Source organism: Protopterus annectens, chromosome 13.part0 (assembly GCF_019279795.1).
Source record: "Protopterus annectens isolate FY-2018-M chromosome 13.part0, PAN1.0, whole genome shotgun sequence".
Lineage (NCBI taxonomy): Eukaryota > Metazoa > Chordata > Ceratodontiformes > Protopteridae > Protopterus > Protopterus annectens.
In genome coordinates, this window is record NC_056747.1 from 769348144 (window position 1) to 769374872 (window position 26729).

The 26729-nt window shown below is 44.3% G+C and overlaps 1 protein-coding gene across 1 annotated transcript in view; it reads right to left on the reverse strand.

The window, feature by feature from the left end:
• The window catches only part of BLMH (bleomycin hydrolase), a 593976-nt gene that overhangs the window by 378263 nt on the left and 188984 nt on the right, over positions 1–26729 (reverse strand). The window contains exons 5-6 of the mRNA XM_044054476.1: positions 3155–3243; positions 2298–2390 (exon numbers count right to left, since the gene is read on the reverse strand). Of these exons, the coding sequence (XP_043910411.1) occupies positions 2298–2390; positions 3155–3243 (182 nt within the window). The remainder of the gene's footprint in view (positions 1–2297; positions 2391–3154; positions 3244–26729) is intronic.

Sequence of the window (26729 nt, forward strand, 5' to 3'; positions counted from 1 at the left end):
TTACACTGCAACTGTAGTCATCCTAGAATCTTGAAAAACAGAGTTAAAGGTCAAATCATTAGATTGTCTAAAATGATATCTGATGACTCACTGTTTGTAAAAGAATTAGATAAATTGACCAGTATGTTTCTCGCTAGGGGATACCTGCTCCAGATGATAAGTGGAATCAAAAGCGAGGTGTTAACAGGGAGAAGGGACAGATATTTATCTATCTTGGGAAGAAAAGAAAAAACACACACAGCTAATGGTTAACGCCACTCAGGATGATACGATTTTCACTAGGCCTATGATTTTGAGGTACAGTTCCAATAGAAGAGGTGTCAAACAAGTCATCTACAATAACTGGAACATTTTTAAGACAGACACAAAATTGCTTGAATACCTTGGCAATGCACCTTGCTTCACACACAAGAGGGATTACAATCTGAAAAACATTTCTGAATATTCAGGAAAAGCTTTCAGCAATAATGTCAGGACCCCGGGTACTTCAAAATGTGGAGATTGTCACTACTGTAGTTATATGTGGGGTGGGGAAATCTGCCTAGTAACCTACAAAGGCAGACCTTTGGGCTAATTGTGACTCTAAGGGTGCTGTATATATTGCTATCTGTGGCTCATGTTCCAGTTTTTATACAGGGAAGACTGAACGTGCCTTAAAAAAAGAGGATCTATGAACATCTATATGACATCAGAAGGAAGGACGTGAAGAATGCTTTATACAAACACACTACCACTTGTTCGATTAAAGATGGGGTCAAATACAAATAAGAGGTGATTGACAAGGTTCACATCTCGCCTATAGGTGGTGACTGGGAGACTCAGAATGCAGGAAGTTAGTATGGCAGCTATGTTTAAATGCCACTCAAAAGCCAGGTTTAAATGATAAAATTTATTTTACCAGTATTTTGAAAATTAAGGTTGCTCTGCTTTGAGTCACTGTTTTTGTCCCATTCAGTAGTTTCCTTAACAAATAAATTCATTAGCAAACTATTTACTAATTTTTTTTAGAATTCATTTTAACTACCATTTTCAATTCATCCTCGATATTTTATACATTTTATACACTCAGCATATCACATTTTTATTGTTTGTATGTTTTGATGAGTATATGATGAAAATATTATGTTTTGATGATGGTGTATATAACTTTGTCTTGCACTTTTCCACTATTCATTCTGGTGACTTGTATTTTAACTTCATTTTATTTTCTTAATTTATTTAATCATTTCATCATGAGCACTATTTATGTTTTGAGTATTTTGACTGGTTGAATATCTGTTTAAATTTAGACTGTTTTGTTTCATACTCCATGCTCCGATGAAGTCTGGACACTTTCTGGATGAAAGAGCTTAAGAAAAAAGAAAAGATGCTCTGATGAAGTCCAGATTTTCCAGACGAAAGCACTTAGCAGGGATTTTTTTTCTAATGGTATTAATAAAATTATCTCCACAAGCTTGGTTTTGGATTATTTCATAGATACTGTTTATAGGTTTAATCCTGGGCATGAGCCCTTGTGGTGATTTTGTTTTTTTTTTTGTTTCTTACTTTGATTCCACTTGGGCTATTGCCATTTTGCTTTAGTTGTTTAATTACTCGGTCCAGCATCTGTGGAGATGAAGGGGAAACACGAAATGTAGAGGTATTTTACTAGTTTGCCTATCCCGGGGAGAGATGCTAAGCATGGGATAGCCCAAGTTGTGATACTGGGGGCATGCATCCTAAGCTTACAAATACTAAAGTATGCATGGGCAAACACTTGCTGCCTGCATCACACCAAATCTATCTTTGGGGTGAAGAATGGGTAGGGCATAAAAACAACAAGTTTGATGCTACACTGTGATGTCTCAATCTCCTCTAAGACAAATGGGAAAAGCATCAGATTAGGTCACTGGTGTAGAAAGTGACTCCAAGAATCAGAGATCAGTAACAGGAACCCATGACAACAGATTGCCTTCTGCACAGGAAGCCAAATTTTAAAATAAATAAAATGTAAGTGGTAGACTTGAAAAGTAAGCATGAAAAGAAGCTAGCTCCTCAGTGAAAACTGTTAAATTATATTGCTTTAAATTTGTCTTAACTTTTATTTAAAAGGTAGGATCTTATGAATTGTACTCTTTTCATAACAAGCTTCAGTCCTTGTCATATTAGCATATTAAAATGTCTGGTTATGCAGACTCTAGAGATCACTTTTTTAATACCAGTTCTTTACTTCTCTTTCCAAGCCGTACCTTCAGCAAAGTGATCTATACAATTGATGCCAGTTCTAGTGCATTACTTTTCTACTACGTTATACTAACCTCCTCTATCATGCTGTCCATAGCAGTTGAGAGCTCTTCTTTTGTTGACCCACTTCCTACCATGTTTCTCAGTCGTATACAATATTCTCGCATCTAAAGGCAAGTGAAAACAAAGGGATCAGAGCTAAAACAGTTTTTTGCCCTGATAGGTACAGTAACACTAACCATCTGGGAAATATCTTTGGCTAAAATTACACAGAACAAATAGAAAAGTAAAGCCTCACTTAGTACTGATTACTTATCCTTTGGTACAACTAGCCCGTTAGCTTAATATCTTTCAATCTGGCGGCCATATGACTGGATGGTTCCAATCTTCTGGCATGACTGAGGACTATACAAGAAAAACTGCCTCAGAAAGTCATATGGAACCTTTCCCTCATTATCAGATGTGCTATGGCCTCAAGAACAAAGTGATGACACTGGAATAATGCAGCTCTCATTCCATGAGAACTCAAGTCACCTTTTTTGTCGTTTGCATTGTTCAGTCACTCCACTGCACAGTCCTTGGCAGGCATGCCAAAATGTCTCCAGCGTATAACTGAAATGAATATTAAAAGCACAATTCTAAGTATGCCTATTCTTAACATAAACTTGCAGCTTTATAATTCTGTCTAGATAACATTCACTATGTAGCAAAATACAGCTATTCAAGAAAAGCTGTATCTGGATCCAAGCATCCTTAAACTGGTAGCAAAAGTAACAATACACAGAATATAGGTTCTTAGTTTCTCCACTTGTACAGATTTAAAAATGGCAATAACATGCAACTACAATGTTTGGAGGGAATGTCACACATCAATAACTCAAAACATATTGCAATCTTGAATTACTCAGGCCAGCAGATGGCAGTAACTTACCTTGTGATTCAAAACATCATTCATCCTTCTTGAGGCTTCAGAGCTGTGAGACTCTGGAAAATATTTCTTTGGTACAAGCCCATATTTTTCTATGAAAGAAAAAGGAGACTGAATAAGAAATATCAACTCGCACACAAACACTAGCTAAAGCCATTTACAAGCAGCACACATGGGGCAGGAATTATTTTCAGTTGAAAAGCAGCTTTCTTAAAATTCAACACTATAACGTAAGACTTTTATTCCATATTTTGTCACACTCTGTAGGAAAACATGTTTCCTCTTTAGAGTGTCCTTTACTTTTAGTCTAAACAATGTGGAATCATCAACTGGTGTATTCAAAAAGGACAAAGTTGCAAAACTGCATCCATGCATGACCTCAAACTGCTAAGCAGGTGCCTGCCTATACTATTCACTGCATTAGACAACAAATGTATGGAAAAATGGAATTGACAGCATGGTACCCAGCTGGGTGTCCACAGACTTGCCAGTCTTGACCATCACTGGGGATTGTACCCGACTTTGCTCATGGCATTTGGTACAACATTAAATAGAAGTTATGTCCTTACCATAACGTTCCATGTGGAGTGTTCATCTCCCCTTTGTTCTTACACATGGGTTCGGAGCCGATCCTCGGCTCCGAGTCGGCCGCTTGGCAAAGCTCTGCATCAAAAAGAAGCTCGAGACCAACCTGTCTCCCACAATTCCCTCTGCCTTTACCTCAGATCTAGTTTGCAAACAATACCAGATCCCAACGGGAATGAAACACACAACATACATGCTAAGGCGTAGCTGAAAACAGCAGTAACAGCTGAGAGGAACAGAAGCGGGAGAACCAAACCAGACATCTAAACTGGACGTTCTTCCTGACCTGAGGGTGGGAGGTGGGAATGTAAGAACAAAGGCAAGATGAACACTCCACATGGAACGTTATGGTAAGGACATAACTTCTATATGTGAGAGTGTTCAATCTCGCCGTTTGTTCTTACACATGGGTAGCGTCCCTAGCTCCGTGACCCTGAGAGACTCACGGAAGAACGTTCCTGAGCACAGTGGAACCAAAGGTTGCCCTGTCCCTGGAAACCCTATCCACTTTGTAATGAGTGATAAATGTATGTGATTTAGCCCAAGTGGCGGCTGCACAAATAGTGTCCAAAGGTAGGCGGGCCGCATGAGCCAGGGATGTAGATATTAATCTAGTAGAATGTCCTTTCGGTTTGACGGGTAAACTCTGCTCAGTAGCAGTATAAACAAAAGTAATACAATCAGATAGCCATTTGGAAAGGGTACACTTCGTCACTGCCAAGCCCTTTCTGCTGTCCGCAAAGGCTATAAAGAGTTGATCTGCCTTTCTGTGATCCTTTGCTCTATCCAAGTAGAATCTGAGTTGTCTATGAACATCCAACTTGTGTAACATATATTCCAGCTTATTGGAATGGTTCTTGAAAAATGTGGGGAGCTCAATGGACTGATTAATGTTATTGATTGAACAAACCTTGGGAAGAAAGGACGGGTTGGTGTGAAGAGATACCCTGTCAGGATGAAAGATCAAATATGGGTGTTTGATGGAAAGAGCTTGAAGTTCTGATACTCATCTGGCTGAAGTGATAGCTACCAGAAAGAGGGTTTTCCATGACAAGAACTTCAAAGAACAGGAAGAGGCTGGTTCAAAGGGTGGTAGCATTAGTTGTGATAACAGGAGGTTCAGATTCCATGGTGCTGTAGGGAACCTGACTGGTGGCCTAATGTGAAAAGACCCTTTCAGAAAGGCCTTACAAAGCCTATGAGCCATAATAGGCGCTCCATTTTCTCCCACATGAAAGTTTGAAATAGCAGCCAATTGAACCCTCAAGGTAGCAGGAGAAGCTCCTTGGTGAAATAGTATGGATAGAAACTCCAAGACTTTGTTCAGTGGGGCTATTAAGGGATCCAAATGTTGCGTAGTTGCCCAGTATACAAAACGCTTCCACTTACTAGTGTAAATCTTTGTAGTGGAAGCTTTATGAGAAGCCACTAGAATATTTTGAACCGCAGGAGAAAGAAGATCAGACCTGGCTAAGAAGGGAAGCGGAGCAGCCAAGCTGCTAGTCTGAGGGACAGGAGCGACGGGTGGGGAGCCCCTGACGAGTGGGTCAGTAGATCTGGCTCCGGGTCCAGGATCCAGGGTTCCCGTATTTGGTGAGCTTGAAGAAAGGGAAACCAAATTTGACGAGGCCAGAATGGGGCAATGAGGATTACAGTCCTCTCCAGGTAGTTGGCTTTCTGCAGAAATCTTGGAATCAAAGGTATAGGGAGGAAGGCGTACAGGAGACCCGGGGGCCAATCGTGAATCAGAGCGTCCCTGCGGACTTCCCCTGGAGGGGGTAATAGGGCAAAGTAGCTTCTGCATTTGGCGTTCATCGGAGACGCAAACAGATCGCAGCAAGGCTGGCCCCACTTGCGGAATATCATGTCCGCAATTGTTTGTTTGAGGGACCACTCATGAGGTAACAGGATGGCTCTGCTCAACCTGTCCGATATGACGTTGGATAACCCCGGGATGTGCATTGCTATAAGAAAGTGACCCGTGGACTCTGCCCATTGCCGAATTCTCATGGCCTCTCTGCATAGCTGGTAAGATATGGTTCCTCCTTGCTTGTTTATGTACCAGACTACGGACATGTTGTCCAATTGAACTGCAATGGTCCCTAGAGGTAGAAGGGGAGAAAAGTGTTGCAACGCCAGAAACACTGCCCTCATCTCCAGAACATTGATGTGCAGATTGTACTCTAGTTTGGTCCATTCTCCTTGGACTGTCTGTCCCTGAAAGATGCCCCCCCCACCCTATCAGGGAAGCGTCCGTGGTCACCGTAGCTGTAGGAGTGGGTAGCACAAACGGTCGGCCGCTGGAGAGATTGCAACTCTGAAGCAACCAAGACAGGTGCGATTTGCAGATGTTTGTGATGTGAATTTCATGTGTCAGCTGTAACTGTTGGAACGACCATTGTGCGAATAGCAGCCATTGAAGAACTCTCATGTGCAGTCTTCCCAAGGGTATCACAATGAGGGAAGCCGCCATGAGACCCAAAACTTTCAGAACCAGTTTTGCCGGGGATTTCCTGGACAACAGAAGAAGAGATATGTGATTTTGTAGAGAGGCTATTCTTTCTGAGGGAAGCCTTAGAATCAAGCAACGAGTATCCAAATCTGCTCCTATGAATGAGATATGCTGTGATGGCTGTAATGCAGATTTTTCGAAATTTACGGAAATTCCGAGATGAACACAAAGTTCTAGTGTGTAATCCCTGGCCTGAATCAGTCGACGCTCGGTGGTGGCAGTAAGGAGCCAGTCGTCCAGATACGGAAACACCTGGAATCCTAGGAGTCTCAAGTGAGACGCTACCACTGCCATGCATTTGGTGAAAACCCTGGGGGCTGAGGTTAGACCAAAGGGCAGGGCCCGAAATTGAAAGTGACTGGCTCCCATCCGGAAGCGCAAGTGATCCCTGGACATTCTGGCCATTTTGATGTGGTAGTACGCGTCCTTGAGATCTATTGAGCACATCCAGTCGTCCTTCTGTAAGAATGGAAGGATCGATTGAAGCGTGACCATCCGGAACTTTTCTTTCCTGACGAAAGTATTGAGCTTGCTTAGGTCCAGAATTGACCTCCAGTCCCCTGTCTTTTTTGGAACTAAAAAGAACCTTGAGTAAGTTCCGAATCCTCTTTGGTCCGCCGGGACTGGTTGGATGACTCTTTTTTTCTAGCAGCTTTGAAATTTCTATAGCTGCAGGATCTCGCAGATGGGGCGGTACATCTGGGAGTCTTTTTTACGGTAATGGGGGAAGTAGAAATGGAATTCTGTAACCTCTGGTAATAATGCTTTTTACCCATTTGTCTGAGGTAAGACTTTGCCAGGCCTGAGGGTATAAAGCTAAGCGACCCCCGACTGCCTCCAGAGCAGGACAGTCGGGCCTCCTCTCAGGAGTGCTGGAAAGGCTTCCCAGGGAGTGTATCCCTGTCACCTTGGTTTTGCGGACCCCCTCTGCCGCCAGGGCGACGTCTTCCACTTCTGCCCCCCCTCTGCCTCTGGAGGGGGCATCACCCTGTGTGAGTGGGAAAGAGCCTTGGGGTTTTCAAAACCACATTTTTCTACCTCGTTGCCCTTTGGGGTACGGTCTGGATGGGGTGGAAAAACAGACTCCGACAGCAGACAGAGTCTTTCCCTCTTGCTCACACTGGGTAAGGGTCTCCTTTACTTTGGGGCCAAAGAGAGTGGCACCGTCAAATGGGGCGTTAGTAAAGGAAGACTTGAAGGCTTCCGCAAAGGAACATAAGCACATCCAGGATTGTCTACGAAGAGCAATCGCTGAAGCCGCAGCCCTACTCGATCCTTCGGCTGCATACGAAATGAGCCTCATGGACGAGTTTACAATTGACGTAAGGGTATTGAACTGTGCTGTAACTTTTTCCGCGACAGCAGCATCTGTAGTACCCTGGAGGGTATCTCCCAACTCTTTGATTAGATCCCTCTGTAAACGAGTAAAATGTGTCAAATAGTTCAGCGATCGCATGGGAAAAGCCGCTGAACTAAAAATGCGCTTCCCATACCTGTCCATAGTCCTAGAATCTCTGTTAGGCGGATGGACAGATGAGGAAGATTCAGACATCTCCTTTTTAGTGGCAGCTGCTACCACCATAGCATCCACTGGAACTCCCTTTGTGAGATATGCCTTGTCTTGAGGGGCCGTAATATATTTATTAGGCTTTCTAGGGACTGGCTCCACTGTGTCAGGTGTCTCCCACGCCCTTCGAGCAATCAAATCCATCAACTCATCGAAGGGCGGAGTGACCCAGGAGGAAGAAGGGCGAGCACCGAATGCCTTCAGCAAGACTGACTCATCCTCAGAAGGGGGTAGGGCCTGCCAATCACCTCTCTGTTTCAGGATCTCCAGGATGTCAGAAAAGGAGACATCCTCTGAGGGTGATTTTGGGGACCCTTCTGACTCATCCAAGTCAGTGTCCAATGTTAAGGATTCTTGTGGAGAATCCAAGTGTCTCCTCTTACACAATCTTTTCCTCGGAACTTCCTCGGGGGGGGGGCATCCGAGGAAGCCTCCGAAGAAGAAGGGGCTCCCTCTGGGAGCGGCTGAGACACTGGTGCTCGACGCTTTGAAGTAGCCGTGGGTGCAGAGGAGGATAGCGGGCCTTTATGGGAAGGAGAGGCTGTCTCTGCTGAAGTGGTTGTCTGAGTCGACAATACCTTCCTCATCAGGTCGAAGGCCCCCGGGTCCCGAGTCGAGGAATCCCTCGGTTCCGAAGAAACCGGAGGGATCCCCGAGATGGGGACCGAGGGCATCGACCCCGAGGACGGAGCCGAATCGATCTGTGCCGAGGCACCGAGAGGGAGAGTCGGAACCGAAACATCGGTCCGACTCTCGGTCCCGGAACCAAGGATAGATTGTCGGCTCCGCGATTCCGGTAATGGATCCGTCGGAGTCGAGGTGAACGGTGCCGACCGAGAAAAAGACGGCTCCGGCACTGAGGGCTCCATGATCATCAGATCAGCCTCTCCCGGCTCCGAAGGCTGAATAGGCCTCGGAGGAGGAACAATTGGAGATAAGGGAAGGCCTTTGAGTCTCGACACCAACTGGGAAGAGACTGAGATGAGTTTGGACAAGGTCGTATTCTCCATTAACTTCTGCACCACACGGTCTACGTCGGAGTTGGAGAGGGGTCTAGAAGAACGCGTCGAAGGAATCGAAGACGGAGCCGACCTCAAAAGCACAGGAGGTGGAAGCTCCGTCACCGGTTCCAAGACTCGAGGCTCGGTGACAGACAGAAGTTCGACACTCGGCCCCGAGGTCTGTGGAACCGGTGAACGAACTTTAAACGAAGAGCTCGGAGCCGATGACATGGGCTCCAACGTCTTCGACTCCTTCGAGGATTTAGATGCCTGGTCCGATTTATCAAGAGCCTCTTGAAAGGCAGGCTTCAAAAGGCCTCTGTCCATGAGCTTCCTGCGCCTATCTGTCATGACCCTTCCACTGAAAGAATGACAAATGGAACAGTCTTCTTGCAGATGGAGAGGGCCAAGACAGTAGACGCAGGAGCTATGGTTATCTGTGACAGACATTTTCTGTCCACATTGGCACCGTTTGAAGCCTGACTTCGCTTTCTCAGACATTATCAAGTATATAAAACAGTCAAATCCAGTAATGTTATATATCTAAATATATAAATCTATACAGTCCTGATAACAGACAGTCACAGCCAAGAACACTAATGGTGGTACCACCAGAATATAGTGTTTAGTCAAATCCAGAATTTAGTCAAATCCAGCAAAAATCGAAGTTAGTGGGTGGGGTAGGCCTGAGGGAAACTAATTAACTATATATACTATATATATACAAGTATAAGGTTAAGAAAACCTCGACTCACTACACACACACACACACACACACACACACACACACACACACACACACTAAAGGTTTTAAATTGAAAATAGAAGAACTATCTCAAAAAATCCTAGAAAATAGTAAATCTTATCTGCCAGTTGGTCTGAGCTCATCGAAATGATGCGAACGTTGCAGCAGCAAACTAGATCTGAGGTAAAGGCAGAGGGAATTGTGGGAGACAGGTTGGTCTCGAGCTTCTTTTCGATGCAGAGCTTTGCCAAGCGGCCGAATCGGAGCCAAGGATCGGCTCCGAACCCATGTGTAAGAACAAACGGCGAGATTGAACACTCTCACATCATCTATTAAGAGATCTGCTTAAGTAAGAGAAGTAGTAGTTTAATGTGGAACTTCACAAATTTTCTTTGTTGACTGCATTCACATGCTCCTTTGCACAATTGGGCTCCAGTAAAGTGAAATATTTATTTACATTTCATCAAACTGTGATTTTAGCAACTCAGTGAGAAAGATTTCAAGCAAATGCCAGTCTGAGGATGTAAACTTAGTATAACAGCAGATGTTCAAATGACAACTGCCACAGTAGCCTTAGTTATAAGCGTTATAACCTGCCAAGGATATAATAACCGGACAGCTTCTAAAGCTTCAGGGCACCTTCCACACACCTAAACTGTCAAGGAGTTTGAGCTGAGCTGACTGAAGGACAAGTTTTGGTGGGAAGCCCTTCAGACCTGTCCTGCCAACAGAGACAGGGAGACTGCGCCCCAAAAGGACAATGCTTGGAAGAATAAAAAATAAATAACCACACCCTCATATAAACACACCAAAAAAGAAGCGGATAGAGGGAAGGAGTGGCTACTGCAGCACTAACCATTCAAACACCTACTGTTATGGTAAGTTTACTTGCGCAACTGTACTATATTCATCATACTGATCACTGCTGCAGTAGCCTTAGCTATATGGGTAGATTATCCTAGCTTACCATATTTGGGAGGTGGAAGGAAAGGAGTCCAGGAGTGCCTGGAGAATGGTCCTTGCAAAGCCTGATCTAGACCTAGACAAGAACTCAAGCTTACAGTGCTTTGTAAAAGTACACAGAGAAGACCAAGTTGTAGCTTCTAGAGTACTTCTAGAATCTAACCCTTTCCAAAAAGCCATAGATGAAGTCAAGGTCCTGTTAGAGTGGGCCTTGACCCTACCTGGAATACCTTAGTATAAAGAAGAACTTATGTACTCATCGTAACGTTCCATCTTTGTTGTTGATTTTCATTCTTCCTCAACCTGTTGGTTCAGATCCAATCCCCCGGATCCGACTTGGCTGTTACTATAGCTCATGATAACAAAAAACTCTCAAGTGTAATCCTTACCCAGCATACATCAGTCCTAAAGACCACAGATCTTGTTTGCTAATAGCAGCAGAGGAAAAATCCATAAGGCCTTACAAGTCAGAGAGACTATATCTGGAGCCCATAGTGGGAATGCGACCTCCTAAAATCCACTCGCGCTTCCAGGAGATGATTAGCAGGGGGTTGGTGGCAGGGGAGTTGAGGAAGAATGAAAATCGACAACACAGATGGAACGTTATGGTGAGTATATAACTTCTTTATCTGATGTTGTCAATTTTCATTCTCTCCTCAACTTGTGGGACAGAGTCCTTAGCTACCTTAGTCCCCAGGAGGACTCATGGAAGGATGTTCCTAAGTACCACTGAACTGAATGATGCTCTTCCCCTGGAGACCAGATCTAATTTGTAATGAGTAATAAAGGAATGGGGAGTAGACCAAGTTGCTGCTGCACAAATGTCACCTATGGATGCCCTGGACTGAAATACAGATGACACAACCATAGCCCTAGTTGAATGAGCTCATATAGGTTTTGGTAGAGTAATACCTAACTTATTATATATGAAAGATGTACAATCTGTGAGATATTTGGCCAAAGTTACCTTTGTCACAGGTTTTCCCAATTTTAAATGTGAGAAGGCGGCAACTAATTTGTCAGATTTTCTAATATTCTTTGTCCTGTCAAGATAAAAATGTAATTGTTTGTGGACATCTAATAAATGTAGAGAATATTCCCCTTTTTTAGAAAATTTTGGGAAGAACACAGGTAAATGAATACATTGTTTGATATTAGACTCAGAAAAAACACCTTAGGTAAGAAAGGGGGATTTGTCCTCAAGGTGACTCATCTCTGTGAAAAATTAAGTATGGTGGTTGGCATGATAAGACTTGAATTTCTGAAATTCTCCTCACTGACGTAACAGCCAGTAGAAAAACAGCTTTCCAAGACAAGAATTTTAGTTCACACTTGGCTGCCAGTTCAAATGGTCGTTCATTAATAGCTTGCAACACCAGATTCAAATCCCAAGGCAGAGTAGGGTCTTTAAAGGGAGGTTTCAAGAGAAGAGTTCTTCTCAAAAAGGCTTTTCAAAGTTTTGTGAGAAACAACTGAAGAGTCTTGATATCCAGTATGATAAATGGATATGGTTGCCAGCTGTGCTTTCATAAAAGAAGCAGAAGCACCTTCTTTGAAAAGTAAGGCTAAGAAGTCATGTATGCTATGAATACGTGCTGAAAAGGGGTCTATGTTATTCTGACATGCCCAATAAACAAATCTCTTCCCATTTACTAGTGTACAGTTTTTGTGCAGACGGATTATGAGAGGATAAAAGTACATGTTGGACAGGGGTGGAGAGCATAGGTTATCTGGCTATTACTGGAACTGGAGAAACCAAGCTGTCAGTCTGAGGATTGAACTGTCCAGGTGAATCATGCCCTGTCTGGTGAGACAGGAGGTCTGCAGTTGGATCCACAATCCAAGGTTGCTGAAGTATGTGATGCCAAAGAAAAAGAAACCAGATCTGTTGAGGCCAATAAGGTGCAATGAGGATTACGTTGCTCTTAATGGAGTCAGAGGAAATTCATACAGGAGACCGGGGGTCCAGTTGTGAAGAAGAAGAAGAGCATCCCTCAGTGATTCCCCTTGTGGAGGGATTAGGGCACAGTAGTTGCTGCACTTGTTGTTTAGGGGAGACGTGAAAAGATCAAAGCAAGGCTGACCCCATTGATGGAAAATCCTTTCCACCACTGTCTGATTGAGGGGACCACTCGTGAGGCAGAAGGATACACCTGTTCAACTTGTCTGCTATCACAATGCATTTCCCTGGAATATGCATCTCTACAAGAAAACGGTTGGATGAGATCATCCTTTGCCACACACTGAGTTCTCGACACAAGGGGTAGGACCTGGTTCCTCCTTATTTGTTGATGTACCAAATTACTGACATGATGTCTACTTGAATCACAATTGTTCCCAAGGGGAGTGCATCTTGGAAAGCCTCAACACTAAAAGCACTGCTCTCATCTCTAGAACACTGATATGCAGATTTACCTCCTCAGGGGGCCAAGTGTATTGCACTGTTTTTCCCCAGAAAATGCCCCCTGCCCACCCTGAGTGGGAAGAGTCCATGGTCACTGTGGCCTTGAGCTGAGGGGTAATAAACAGATGACCTTGTTGGATCTGATCTGACTGTATCCACCATCTGAGATCCCTTTTACATATATTGGCGATTGTACTTCACCAACTAATGCCAGCCCTAGTGTCAGACCATTGTGGTGACTTCAACTACCCAAACATTGACTGGGAAAACTACTCAAGCCCAAACACCCTCGCCCAACGGTTCCTTGAATTTATAATCTCTAATGCAATGGAACAACTGGTCACCACTCCCACAAGAGGGAACAACATATTGGACCTGGTCATCACCAACATGGGGACTCTATGTTCCACACCAGAGGTAAACCCCTTATTGGTAAGATCAGACCATAAACAAATTTCCCTGGACATCCATATCCCGTCCCCACCCCCAGCCAAGGAAATCACTGTAAAGAATTTCTCAAAAACCAGCTTTGCACTTCTCAAGACTGAGGTGGAATCCTTCAAAGCCCCTGGGCCAAAGGATAATACAGCCCAATCCGCAGAATCCTTTACAAATGCATTCTATGAGCACCTGCAGGAATGCATGGATCGTGCTATCCCAAATAAAACGAAGACTCACTCCTCCAAAAACAGGAGACCGGTCTGGTGGACCCCGGCCTTAAATAAGCTATACAACAGAAGGAGGAAGCTACTACATGACAGAGCAAAATCCCAAAAAGGGAAGGCAACTCTGATCAGTATTAGCAAGAAACTTCGATCCCTCATAAAATCATCAAAGGCCAGTTTCTAAAGAAAAATTGCCCTAGACACTAAAGATAATCACAAGGCCTTCTTTAGTTATGTCAGAAACATGGGTGGAAACTCCCAGATATGCTCTGAATTGTTGCATAACGGTACAAAATATACTGAACCTACAGAAATAGCCAACATCCTGGCAGACAGATTCAACACAAACTTCTCCCCCCTTCCCCCCCAAAGGAGCAAACGCCTATCCCAACTGAATGTAACCTCCCTGACATCACAGATGCACAGGTGAAAGCTACCCTCTCCAAAGCAAAAAACACAGCATCTATGGGACCGGACGGTGTCCCAGGCTGTGTCTTACACGAGCTCCAAGAAGAACTGAACCCTCACATTAAGTCACTGTTCAAACTTAGCCTTACTACAGGATATGTACCCAAAGAATGGCGTACAGCTACAGTGGTCCCAATCCACAAAGGTGGTGCCATAACAGACCCCGGAAACTATCGCCCCATAAGCCTGACTAGTCTGGTCTGTAAAGCTATGGAGCGTATTATCATGAAACTCATAAACAAAGATATTGGGAGCCTCCAGACACTGGACCCTACCCAATTCAGCTTTGTTAAGGGCAGATCTTGCCTCTTAAACCTAGTTGATTTCTTTGAAACAGTTACCAAAGCCATAGATGAGGGCAAGGCAGTCCACACAGCCTACCTGGACCTCGCAAAAGCCTTCGACACAACACCCCACTCGGGCATCATAAATAAGCTTACCAGCTTAAATATCAACCCCTATATCACAAGATGGGTTGCAAACTGGCTCAGACATAGAACCCACATGGTCAGAATTGCAGGTGCCATATCCGAATCCAAACCAGTTACAAGTGGCATCCCACAAGGGCTCAGTTCTGGGACCTCTCTTGTTCGGTATATACTTCTCTGAGGTTCAGGCTAACACGGGGGGATTATGGCTGACAAAGTTCGCAGATGACTGCAAACTGGGGGCCATAATCGAATCTCCAGCTGACACAAGCATCCTCCAAAAGGGTCTCACAGAGACGGATGCTTGGTGCCAGAGCCACGGCCTCAAGCTAAATGCTAAAAAGTGCATAGTCATCCCCTTTGGGAAAAACAAGGTGCCCACAAATTACCACATAGGTGGTAATCCATTAAATCTGGAAGAAGTAATTAGAGATTTGGGGACCAACGTAGATAGTAATCTCTCCTTTGATAATCACGTTGCCAAAGTGGTTAGAAAGACCTTCTATATAGCCCACCTTATCATGAAAGGGTTCGCATCTAGATCAAGAGAGGTCATTGTGCCCCTCTACTCGTCAGTCATCAGGCCCATAATTGAATACAATGCCCCTTTTGGGATGTACCTTACCCGACACCTGCAGCAACTGGAGAGACCCCAAAAGTACCTCACCAAGAGGATCATGAGCTACAAACAGATGTCCTATGCAGCTCGACTAAAGAAACTCCAGCTCTACTCAGTTGCTTACCGCCTACTCAGAGGCGATCTATGCCTGACGTACAAAGCCATGTCAAACCCAGAATTAATGGACATGCTCCACCTCAAAAAATTCAAGTCCCATAGAGCTACATGCTCCAGGGACCTAAACCTCAGCACAAAAATAAATAGGACATGCTGGAGGGACAGATTCATTTCCCAAAGGCTCCCCTCACTCTGGAATAGAATCCCATTTCATGTTAGACGTAGCCCCTCGCTGACCCTCTTCAAGCGAAATTTGGACGCGTGGATGGGAAATCGCAAATTCACCCCTGGGATCTCTCCTGTGTCCCTGCTAGACAGAGGCACAGTAAACTAATCTTAAAAGGGTACCTTCTGTGACCTACTTTACAGAGGCACAGTAGGCTAATCTAATAGGGAGGCGGAAGCCAAATACACTCTGGCTAGGCTTATAAATGCCCTAGGGCAGATAGCCTAGTATCTACCTATGAACCTATGAACAGCCGTTGTAAAATCCGCACGTGAAATATGGCCAATGGAACCAGAGTTATTGAAGCCGCGATGGATCCCAAGGTCTGAAGGACCAAGAGTGCCAACATTTTAGAGCTGCAAATTATTTCTGTTACCTGTGATCTTACTGTGTAGAGTCTTGATAGGGGAAAAAAAACTATCATTCTTTAGAATTTATAGGAGCAATCCTAAACACAAAGTCTGAGTTGGTTTTTGGTGAGATTTTTTGTAATTTATGGTTATCCGCAGATTGGAAAATGTCTGAATAACCTGGAATCTTGTTTCGAATAGTTGCTGCTTGGTCAGGGCGGAAATGAGCCAGTCATCTAGATAACGGAAACACTCAGAATCCCTGCAGTCTCAGGTGAACTGCTGCCACTGTCATACACCTGGTAAACACCCTGGGGGCTGTGGTGAGACCAAAGAGCAGAACTTTGAACTGACAATGACTGACACCCAGCTGGAAGTGAAGGAACCTTCTGGATCACCTGTACATCTTTATATGGTCGTACGCATCCTGAAAGTACAGTTGTGTACACTTACCAGTGTAGATGTTCGTGTGTATACACTGTTGCAGTCATTACATTTGGGTAATCTGCAGGCAGGTTACCCGCAGTCGGTCTGATTAACAAAGTCTTGGGTCCTGCGTCGGTTGCTGTCATTTCTTCCATGACGTCAGGTCGTCAGGGGTATAAAACATGCAGCTGACGCCATTACATCAGTTTTTCTTGACCCATATGTCAAGTGCCCCCCCAATGGGGAGCAAAAAAAATATATATATATATATATATATATATATATATATATATATATATATATATATATAAAATTAGAAACACACAAATATACCTCCAAACAAAAGCAAATACACCAAAAAGGCTTTTAAGCATAGTATAAGAAAGAAGAGGTATAGTAAAAGAAAAACGGGGCTGGAGGGAGGGTGACCAGGACTGCAACAGTGAATACACTCATTTATGCTAAGTGTACACAACTGTACTATGTTTATCATGTTTCACTGTTGCAGTCATTACATTTGGGTAGTTTCCCAAAGCTAAGGTTGGGAGGATGGATTTATACAGCATTAGGACCAGCTATAAGGCCCTGCAAAACAGCAGTGGCAAAGCCAGCTCTGGATTTAGAGAAAATTGGTAAGTGATAATGCTTGTTGAAAGTATGAACTGAACTCCAGGTAGCAGCTTCTAGAATATCCCTGGTAGGAACACCTCTGAGAAAAGCTGCTGAAGTAGATGCAGCCCTGGTGGAATGAGATCTGATCCGCTGGGGGATAGGTTTTTCCATGGTGCTTATAACAGAAATGAATACAATGGCTTATCCATTCAGAAATAGTTTGCTTTGAAATAGCCTTCCCCTCTGCCCCTGCAGCAAATGCTACCAGCAGTTGTTCAGATTTTCTTCGAGATTTAGTCCTGTCCAAGTAGAATCTAAGTTGTCTGTGTACATCCAATGAATGCAGAATCCACTCTCCCTTGTTCTGTGGATTGGGAAAGAAAGTTGGCAAATTAATGGACTGATTAAGAGCCACACTGGATACCACCTTGGGCATGAATGATGGATTGATCCTGAGTGACACCTTGTCCGCATAAAAGATGATGAAAGGCTCCACTGCCATAAGGGCCTGTAATTCAGATATCCTTCTAGCTGAAGTGATTGCTAAAAGGAAGGCTGTTTTCCAGGAATGAAATTTTAAGTCTGCAGATGCAGCTGGCTCGAAAGGAGGTAGAGTGAGTTTCTCCAATACAAAGTTAAGGTCCCAGGCCGGGGTTGGAGCTCTCCTGGGTGGTCTCAAGTTTTTGGCTGCAATGAGCTGAAATGGCTGAGGCATGGATTTTTATGGAAGAAAAAGACAGGCCCTTGTGAAGCATCTCAGTTAAGTATTGCAAAATCTGAGATAAACTGGGCACTGCTGTGCTCATCCCTTGTGACCGATTCCAGGTACAGAATCTTTTCCATTTGTCAGCATAAGATTTTCTAGTTTTAGGTCTTCTTGCCTCCAAAATGACATCCATCACAGGTTTGCTGAGGGATGCTAAGGGGGAATTTAAGTGATCAGCCAAGCTGCAAGATTCAATGTTTGGAGCTGAGGGTGCAGAATTTGGTTCTTCTGCTGAGACAGTAAGGAAGGTGTCTGAGGCAGGTGCCACGGAGAAATGTGTGACACACTGCGCAGGAGTGGGTACCAGTGCTCACGGAGCGTGTCTGGAGCAATCAAAATCATTTTTGGTTTGTCCTATTTGACTTTTAGTAGAACTTTGGAGTGCAAAGGCAGAGGGGGAAAGGCATAGACTTTTTCCAGCTGAAGGACAGAGCATCCACTTTCCAGGCTTTTTTGTGATGAGTTCTTGTGCAAAATTTGTCCAACTGGTAGTTCTGGGGTGAGGCAAAAAGATCTATGTCTGGGCTCCCCCATTTGCGTGTCAACATGTTGAAAATCCATGGTTCCAGTTTCCATTCATGAGGGTCCATGAGATTTCTGCTTAGTTCGTCTGCCAGAACATTCTGCTTTCCTGGCAGGAATTGAGCTTGTAGTTGTACTTGGTAGCTCAAGGCAGTGTTCCACAATGCCATGGCTAGTCTGCAGAGGGGGTAGGAATGTGTACCCCCCTGCTTGTTTATGTACCACATAACCGTGGTGTTGTCCGTCTTTATCAGTAATTGTCCTGGATGAAGGTAGTCCTTGAAGGGTGTCAGTGCATTCTGTACAGCTAGCATTTTTTGATTGATATGAAGGTGCATTTGATTTGGGCTCCATTTGCCCTGAATGCACTTCCCTGCCAGATGAGTCCCTCCATGCATAGTCCGATGCGTCTGTAGTTAGGGTTTGGGCGGCAGGGGGTGGTGTGAATGGCAGTCCCTTGTTTTGGTGGCAGGCCTCTGCCCACCATAGGAACTCTAGGCGCAGGCAAGGTATGATAGCAATCATTGTTTCCAAGCTGTGACAATGATGACTCCATAAATTATTTAAGTACCACTGAAGTTTCCTCAGAAGCAGTCTTGCATATGGAATTAGAAGAATGCAGGAGGCCATAAACCCCAAGACTTGCAGTATTTGCCTTGCAGATAGCAGGGTTTTTGTGGCCACCTGTTTGAAGTAAGTCACCAAATGAATTTGCTTTTCTGGCGTAAGGAAAGCCATCTGAGCAGTTGTATTCAAGCTTGCACCCAGGAATGTAATCTTTTGAAAGGGTACCAGTTGAGATTTTTTTTCGTTTATGGTGTAACCTAGACAGGTTAAAACTCTTTTTACAAACGCCAAATGTTTTAGAAGAATGGCCTGGTTTTCTGCCTGAATTAGACAATCATCCAGATATGGATATATTTGAATATTTCTTTGCTTGCAAAATGCAATTACTGGAGCTAGGCACTTTGTGAATACCCTTGGCGCAGTAGACAAGCCAAAGGGCAGTGCAGAGAACTGATAATGCATGAACCCTGCTTTGAAGCGTAGGAATCTTCTGCAAGATTCCCTGATTGGGATATGCAGGTAAGCCCCTTTTAAGTCGAGAGTTGCCAACCAGGCATCTTTGCCTAGCACAGGAAGTAACTGGTGAAGAGTCAGCATCTTGAATTTTGGAATGTCCAGAAAGGTGTTTAAACTAGAGAGGTACAGAATTGAATGCCATGATTTGTCTTTTCTGGGTACCAGGAAAAGTCTGGAATAGAAAACCTTGCCCCTTTTCCTCTTCTGATACTAGTTGAATAGCCCCCATGTTTATGAGAGAAAGTACTTATTTCTGAACCTCTGCCCACTGATTTGGGGGCAGGTCTGGCCACCCACTTGGAGATGGTAGCGTGTGGAAATGAAATCTGTATCCCTGGGACACTATATTTAAAACCAATTTGTCCTGGGTTATAAGTTGCCAGTTTCTTGAATGAAGAGCTAGTTTTCCCCCCAAAGGGGTAGCTAAGAGGTAAGTGCTTGGTAATTTCAAAGGGAATTCATTGAGACTGTTTACCATAGGGTGGTGCCTTGTTGTTTCCAGATTTGGAAGTAGAAGCACCCCATTTCTTAGTTCTGAAAGTCCCTTGGGACTGAAAACTGGTGCCTTTGGAATCCCTGGATTTGACCGTAGTGGCTCTGGAAGGAGCTGGAAAGGACCAGTTCTTAGTAGGCCACTGCCTACTAACTCTAGGAGGTTGCACTTGTAAGAAATCTTTCACAGTTTGCATAGATTTAGCTTTATCTTCCATCTTTTTTTGAACTTCTTCAGCCTTATTGCCAAATAGACGGTCCTGCTGTAAAAGAGCATCCAAAAGTTTTGCTTTAACGTGATCAGGCAAGATTGCTCCTTAAGCCAAGCATGGTTTCTAAGTACAGACCCAGTAGCAGCAGCCCTACAAGAGGCCTCTAAAGAATCAAAACCACATTGCAAAGTACATTTGCCAATTTGTTTAGCTGAATGCAATAAATCCTACAAATCTTTATTCTCCACACAGTCAGAAATCAACAACATTTTCTGTTTAAGCAGTCCCATGATATGCTGTTAATATTTTAGCATATGCAATTGACAGTTTAAAGCCCTGATTACTAAGGTTGCAGAAGTGTAAACTTTTTACCCCATCTATCCAGCCCCTGGAGTCTCTATCAGAAGGGGTAGGATTTTCAGCAGTAGAAGCCTTAATGCCCTTGGGCCCCTGAGAAATGGTTTCAGGGTCCACAACAGGATTTTTGAAAAGGAATTTGTGGGACTCAGGAACCCTGTAGTACCTGTCTGGTTTGCTAGGGGCTGGAGGCAAGAAATCAGGGGCCATACTGGATTCTGAAAATATATCATCAACAATATCTAGTACAGGAGGTATAGCCAAAGGCCTATGCTGAAGAAGGAGGAAATCCCTAAGCCTCTTTTTGGATTCAGAGAAATCCTGACTTTCCCTTAAGGTATGTAAAGTTTCCCCAAAAGAGAAATCCTCAAGCGGAGAAGAAGGGGAATGGAATCCTCTGCATCAGAGTCCTCATAAGTAGGTATGGACAAATCCAGATCATTAGAAGGGTCAGAAGAAACAGAGTCCTGTTCAGAAGATTCATAGTCAAATTCAATCCTAGGCCTCTTGGAGGGGGGAGGTTGACTACCCCTGATTAGAGTAATTAAATCTTCAGCCATTTTGATCATTTGTTTTTTAGGCATAGTGGCCTGAACATGTGGCCTGGGTGTCGGTTTTTTAGACATAGATCGAGATTTAGGCCTTAGCACAGAAGTTGGAGTCGGTTTAATAGGCAAGTCTGTAGGTCTGAATACACCCGCAGAAGCCGGTGCCTGCTCAGCGGCTCCAGACACATCCAAGGTAGAGACATCCGCAGGTTTCATATGTGAAGCATCTCGCGACATACCGGACTCCGAATGGGTCTCAGTAGAGGCCTGAGAATCAGAAGTAGTGGGTATCAGGGGCTGCGAAAGCGCCTCACTGAGTACCGGTGAACTGGCGACTTGCTTAGGAGAAGCGTCATCGGCAGTTTTGGACCTCAACGGCCGTCTTTTTCTTTGTGTTTTTTCGGTATTCTGGTATTTGGATGGGTAACAGACGTCAATTCTGGATAATTAAACCGAGAACCGAAATATTTTGAAGCAAAAATGTACCGACGACGGATAGTGCGGTGATTAAATAAAGCACAAAACTGACAGCAAGGTACACCGTGGTCAGGGCCTAGGCAAGGAATACAGTACAAATGAAAATCCTTATGAGGCATTTGCTTCCCACAAGTAATACAATTATTAACTTTTGCTGACATCGGTAAGTAGCAAGAAAAAGTTTCCCCAACAGGGTACTTAGCTTTTAGTTGAAGACTTCGGTTCTGAAACTCGAAAACAAAAATTTCAGGAGTCGGCCGACCGGCACTTACGAACTGCTTCTGCTTTGGGCACCGCGCGGCAAGAAAGACAGATGTAATGGCGTCGGCTGCATGTTTTATACCCCTGATGACCCGACGTCATGGAAAAAGGAACAGCAACTGATGCAGGACCCAAGACTTTGTTAATCAGGCCGACTGAGGGCGACATGCAAGCAGATTACCCAAATGTAATGACTGCAACAGTGAAACACGATGAACATAATCTATACAGCACATCCAGTCTTCCTGTTCCAGAAAAGAAGAATGGACTGAACTGTGACCATCCAGAATTTGGTGCGTTAAACCAATTTGCTCAAAATTCTGAGATCCAAAATTGATCTCCAGTCCTCTGTCTTCTTTGGCACTAAAAATAATTTTGCGTAAGTTCTGGATTCTCTTTGGTCTGGTCATACCTCTTGGATGAATCTTTTTTCTAGCAGCTTTTGTATTTGCAGTGCTACTTGTTCCCTCTGACTGGGTGGAAAAAAGGGGATTTTTCTGTGAATCGAAATAGTAGAACATAACCTCTGGAAGTGATCCTCTGCACCCAGGTATCGGATGTTATTTGTAGCTAGGCTCTCCAGTGCAGTCGACTCCCTACTGCCTCCAGAGGAAGACAACCAGGCCTCCTTTCAAGAGTGTTGGAAGGGTCTCCCAAAGGAGGTATCTCTGGATCCCTGGTTTTGTGGGCCACCTCTGCCAAGAGGGCTGCATCTACCATTAGAGTTCTCCCCTCTGCCCTGGGGGAACTACCTCCACATGTGTCCTGAAAAGGTCCTTGGGACTTTTTGAACCACATTTTTCCACTACTACTCCGATTACTGGAAAAGGATCTCTGAGAAGTGGAAAAACATACACTCACACCAGACAAGGTCTTTCCATCTTTCTCACACCTGTATAAAGTGTCCTTTACCTTACGGCCAAACAAGGATGTATCGCCAAATGGAGCACTGATGGACAAAGGACTTGAAGGGCTCCGCAAAAAGTACAGTTGTGTACACTTACCATAAATGTAGATGTTCGAGTGTATTCACTGTTGCAGTCATCACATTTGGGTTATTTGCTTGCAGTAGCCCTCAGTCGGCCTGATTAACAAAGTCTTGGGTGCTGCGTCGGTTGCTGTCTCTTCTTCCATGACGTCATGTCGTTAGGGGTATAAAACATGCAGCAGATGCCATTACATCAGTTTTTCTTGCCCCAGATATCAGATGGGATGGGATGGGAAGCAATAAAACATATATATACATATATACAAGGATATACCTCCAATAAAAAAGCAAATACACCAAAAAGCTTTTAAGCATAGTAAAGGAGAGTAGAGGTAAAGCCAAAGAAATCAGGGGACTGGAGGGAGAGTAACCAGGACTGCAACAGTGAATACACTCGAACATCTACATTTATTTTAAGAGTGCACAACTGTACTATGTTCTTCATGTTTCACTGTTGTAGTCATCACATTTGGGTAGATTCCCAAAACTAAGGATGGGAGGAGGAATTTAGATAGCATTAGGACCAGTTATAAGACCCTGCAAAACTGCAGTGGCAAAGCCAGCTCTGGATTTAAAGAAAATTGGTAAATGGTAATGCTTGGTGAAGGTATGTACAGAACTCCAGGTAGCAGCTTCTAGGATGTCCCTAGTAGGGACACCACTGAGAAAGGCTGTAGAGGTAGATGCAGCCCTGGTTGAATGGGGTCTGATCCCCTGTGGGATAGGTTTTCCATGGTGCTTATAGAAGAAATGAATGCAATGGCCTATCCATTTAGAAATGGTTTGCTTTGAAATAGCCTTCCTCTCTGCCCCTGCAGCAAATGTTACCACCAGTTGTTCAGATTTCCTTTGAGGTTTAGTCCTGTCCAAGTAAAATCTAAGTTGTCTGTGCACATCTAAGGAGTGCAGTATCCATTCCCCTTTGTTCTGTGTCCTAGGAAAGAAGGTTGGCAAATGAATGGACTGATGGAGAGCCACACTGGATACCACCTTGGGCATGAAGGAGGGATTGGTTCTGAGGGACACCCTGTCTGCATGAAAGATGATGAAAGGTTCCACTGCCATAAGGGCCGGTAATTCAGATACCCTTCTTGCTGAAGTGACTGCTAAAAGGAAGGTTGTTTTCCAAGAAAGGAATTTTAAATTTGCACTAGCAGCTGGCTCGAAAGAAGTGCGAGTTTCTCCAATACAAAGTTAAGGCCCCAGGCTGGAGTTGGGGCTCTCCTGGGTGGTCTTAAATTGTTGGCCCCACCGAGGAACTGCCTGAGCAATGGATGAGAGAAGAGGGGAAGTTCTGTGCTATAATGAGCTGAAATGGCTGAGGCATGAATTTTGATGGAGGAAAAAAAAGTCCCTTGTGAAGCATCTCAGTTAAGTATTGTAAAATCTGAGGTAAGTTGGGCGCTGCTGTGCTCATCCCTTGAGACTGGTTCCAGGCACAGAATCTTTTCCATTTTTCAGAATAACATTTTCTAGTACTAGGCCTCCTTGCCTCCAAAATGAAATCCATCACTGGTTTACTGAGGGATGGTAAGGGAGAGATTAGGTAATTAGCAAGGCTGCTAGGTTCAGGGTTTGAAGCTGAGGGTGCAGAATCTCGTTATCCTGCTGAGACAACAGGGTAGGGGTCAGAGGCAGGTGCCATGGGGCCAACAGTGACACACTGCGCAAGAGGGGGTACCAGTGTTGGCATGGCCAGTCTGGTGCAATCAATATCGTCCTTGGTTTGTCCTGTTTGATCTTTAGCAGTACTTTGGAGAGGAGAGGCAGAGGAGGAAAGGCATAAACTGATAGGTTTTTCCAGCTGAAGGACAGAGCATCCACTTTCCAAGCATGTTTATGGGGGAGTCCTTGTGCAAAATGTGTCCAACTGGTAGCTCTGGGGGGAGGCAAACAGATCTGTATCTGGGCTCCTCCATTTGTTTGTCAACATGTTGAAAATCTTTGGTTCCAGTTTCCACTTGTGTAGGTCCACGAGGTTTCTGCTTAGTCTGTCTGCAAGTGTATTTAGTTTTCCTGGCAGGAACTGAGCTTGTAGATGCACTTGGTAGCTCAAGGTTGTGTTCTACAATGCCATGGCTAGTCTGCAGAGGGGGCAAGAATGGGTACCCCCTGCTTGTTTATGTACCACATAACAGTGGTGTTGTCCGTCTTTACCATTAATTGTCCTGGAAGAATGTGGTCCTTGAAAGCCGTCAGAGCATTCTGTACAGCTAACATCTCTTTTTGATTGATATGCAGGTGCATTTGACTTGGGTTCCATTTGCCTTGAATGCACTTCCCTGCCAGGTGAGCCTCCCATGCATAGTCTGATGCATCTGTTGTTAGGGTTTGGGCGGCAGGGGGTAGAGTGAATGGTAGTCCCTTGTTTTGGTGGCAAGCCTCTGCCCACCAAAGAAACTCTAGGCGGAAGCAAGGTATGATAGGAATAATTGCTTCCAGATGCTGAGAATGTTGACACCATAGGCTTTTTAGATACCACTGTAGTTTCTTCATATGCAGTCTTGCATATGGAATTAGTAGAATTCAGGAGGCCATGAACTCCAAGGCTTGCAGTATTTGCCTTGCAGATAACAGGGTTTTCGTGGCCACTAGTTTGAAGTAAGTTGCCAACTGAATTTGTTTCTCTGGCGTGAGGAAAGCCATCTGGGAAGTTGTGTTCCAGCTTGCTCCCAAGAAAACAATTTGTTGACAGGGTACCAGATGTGACTTATTTTCATTTATGGTGTACCCCAGACAAGTTAGCGCCTCTTGTACAAATGCCAGATGATTCAAAAGTATGTCCTGGCTTTCTGCCTGAATTAGACAATCATCCAGGTATGGGTATATTTGAATTCTTCTTTGCCTGCAAAATGCAATGACAGGCGCTAGGCACTTTGTGAATACCCTAGGCGCAGTAGATAAGCCAAAGGGCAGTGCAGAGAACTTGTAGTGCATGTAGCCTGCTTTGAAGCGTAGGTATCTTCTGCAAGATTTCCTGATTGGGATGTGCAGGTAGGCTTCCTTTAAATCCAGTGTTGCCAACCAGGCATCTTTGCCTAGCATAGGAAGCAGCTGGTGAAGAGTTAGCATCTTGAATTTGGGAATCACCAAAAAAGTGTTTAAGGTAGAAAGGTCCAGGATAGGATGACATGAATTGTCTTTTCTGGGTACCAGGAAAAGTCTTGAATGAAAACCTTGTCCCTTTTCCTCTTCTGGTACAGTCTGAATAGCCTTTATGCTTAAGACAGAGAGTACTTGCTTTTGAGCCTCTGCCCATTGATTTGGGGGTAGATCTGGACAACCGTTCAGGTTGGTAATGTGTGGAAGTGAAATCTGTATCCTTGGGAGACTATATTTAAAACCCATTTGTCCTGGGTAATGAGTTCCCAGTTTTTGGCCTGCAGAGCAATCTTTCCCCCTAAAGGAGCAGTCAGTTGAGAAGTGTTTGGAAGCTTCAAAGTCAAGTCACTGAGACAGCTTTCCATAGGGGGAGTCTTACTACTCCCTGATTTGGACCCACTGCTTAGTCTTGTGCGTACCCTGGGACTGATTGCGCAGATGTCAGCATTTTCCAGGTTTAAGAATGCTTGCAATGAGTGCAGTTTAATGTTTAGATTCCTAGTGTTGAGCAGCATGACCTTTAATTTGCGTTTTGTTGAAATTTTTTTGTTGGTAAGTTTAACCTCATCACTTTTCCTAAAAAAGGCACTATGGGGAGGCAAGACCCTTTGGCAGAAGCCTGAAACCCAAGTGAGACAGATGCGATCCATCTCTGGCAAAGCATCATGGTCTGTCGGTCATATCTTCCCAGGCTGTCAGGTACTGGATTCCCCCTGGAATGACACCAGAAGGCATCACTCTGGGTGACGGTAAAATGCTGTTTAAGGCTAGGGACATACCCGCCTGGGACACATACTCAGCGAGTTCAATCATGTCTCTCTTCATATAGTCCAGGGAGGTATGTCTCTGTCACAGTCCATGTTGGTGTGAATGACTTGAGTCATAACAGTACCTGTTGTTGAGAGTCTTGAGTATGTGATATGGCGGATTCTGGCCCCTAACAGACAACTAACCGTGATTTTCTCCTTACCCAACCTGGTGAAAGGCACATCTGTGTGTCTCACAATGGAGTCTCCTATAACTAGTATGTCGGGTTTATGGAATTAGAAGAGATTCTAGTCACTAGGTAAGGGAAACAATGG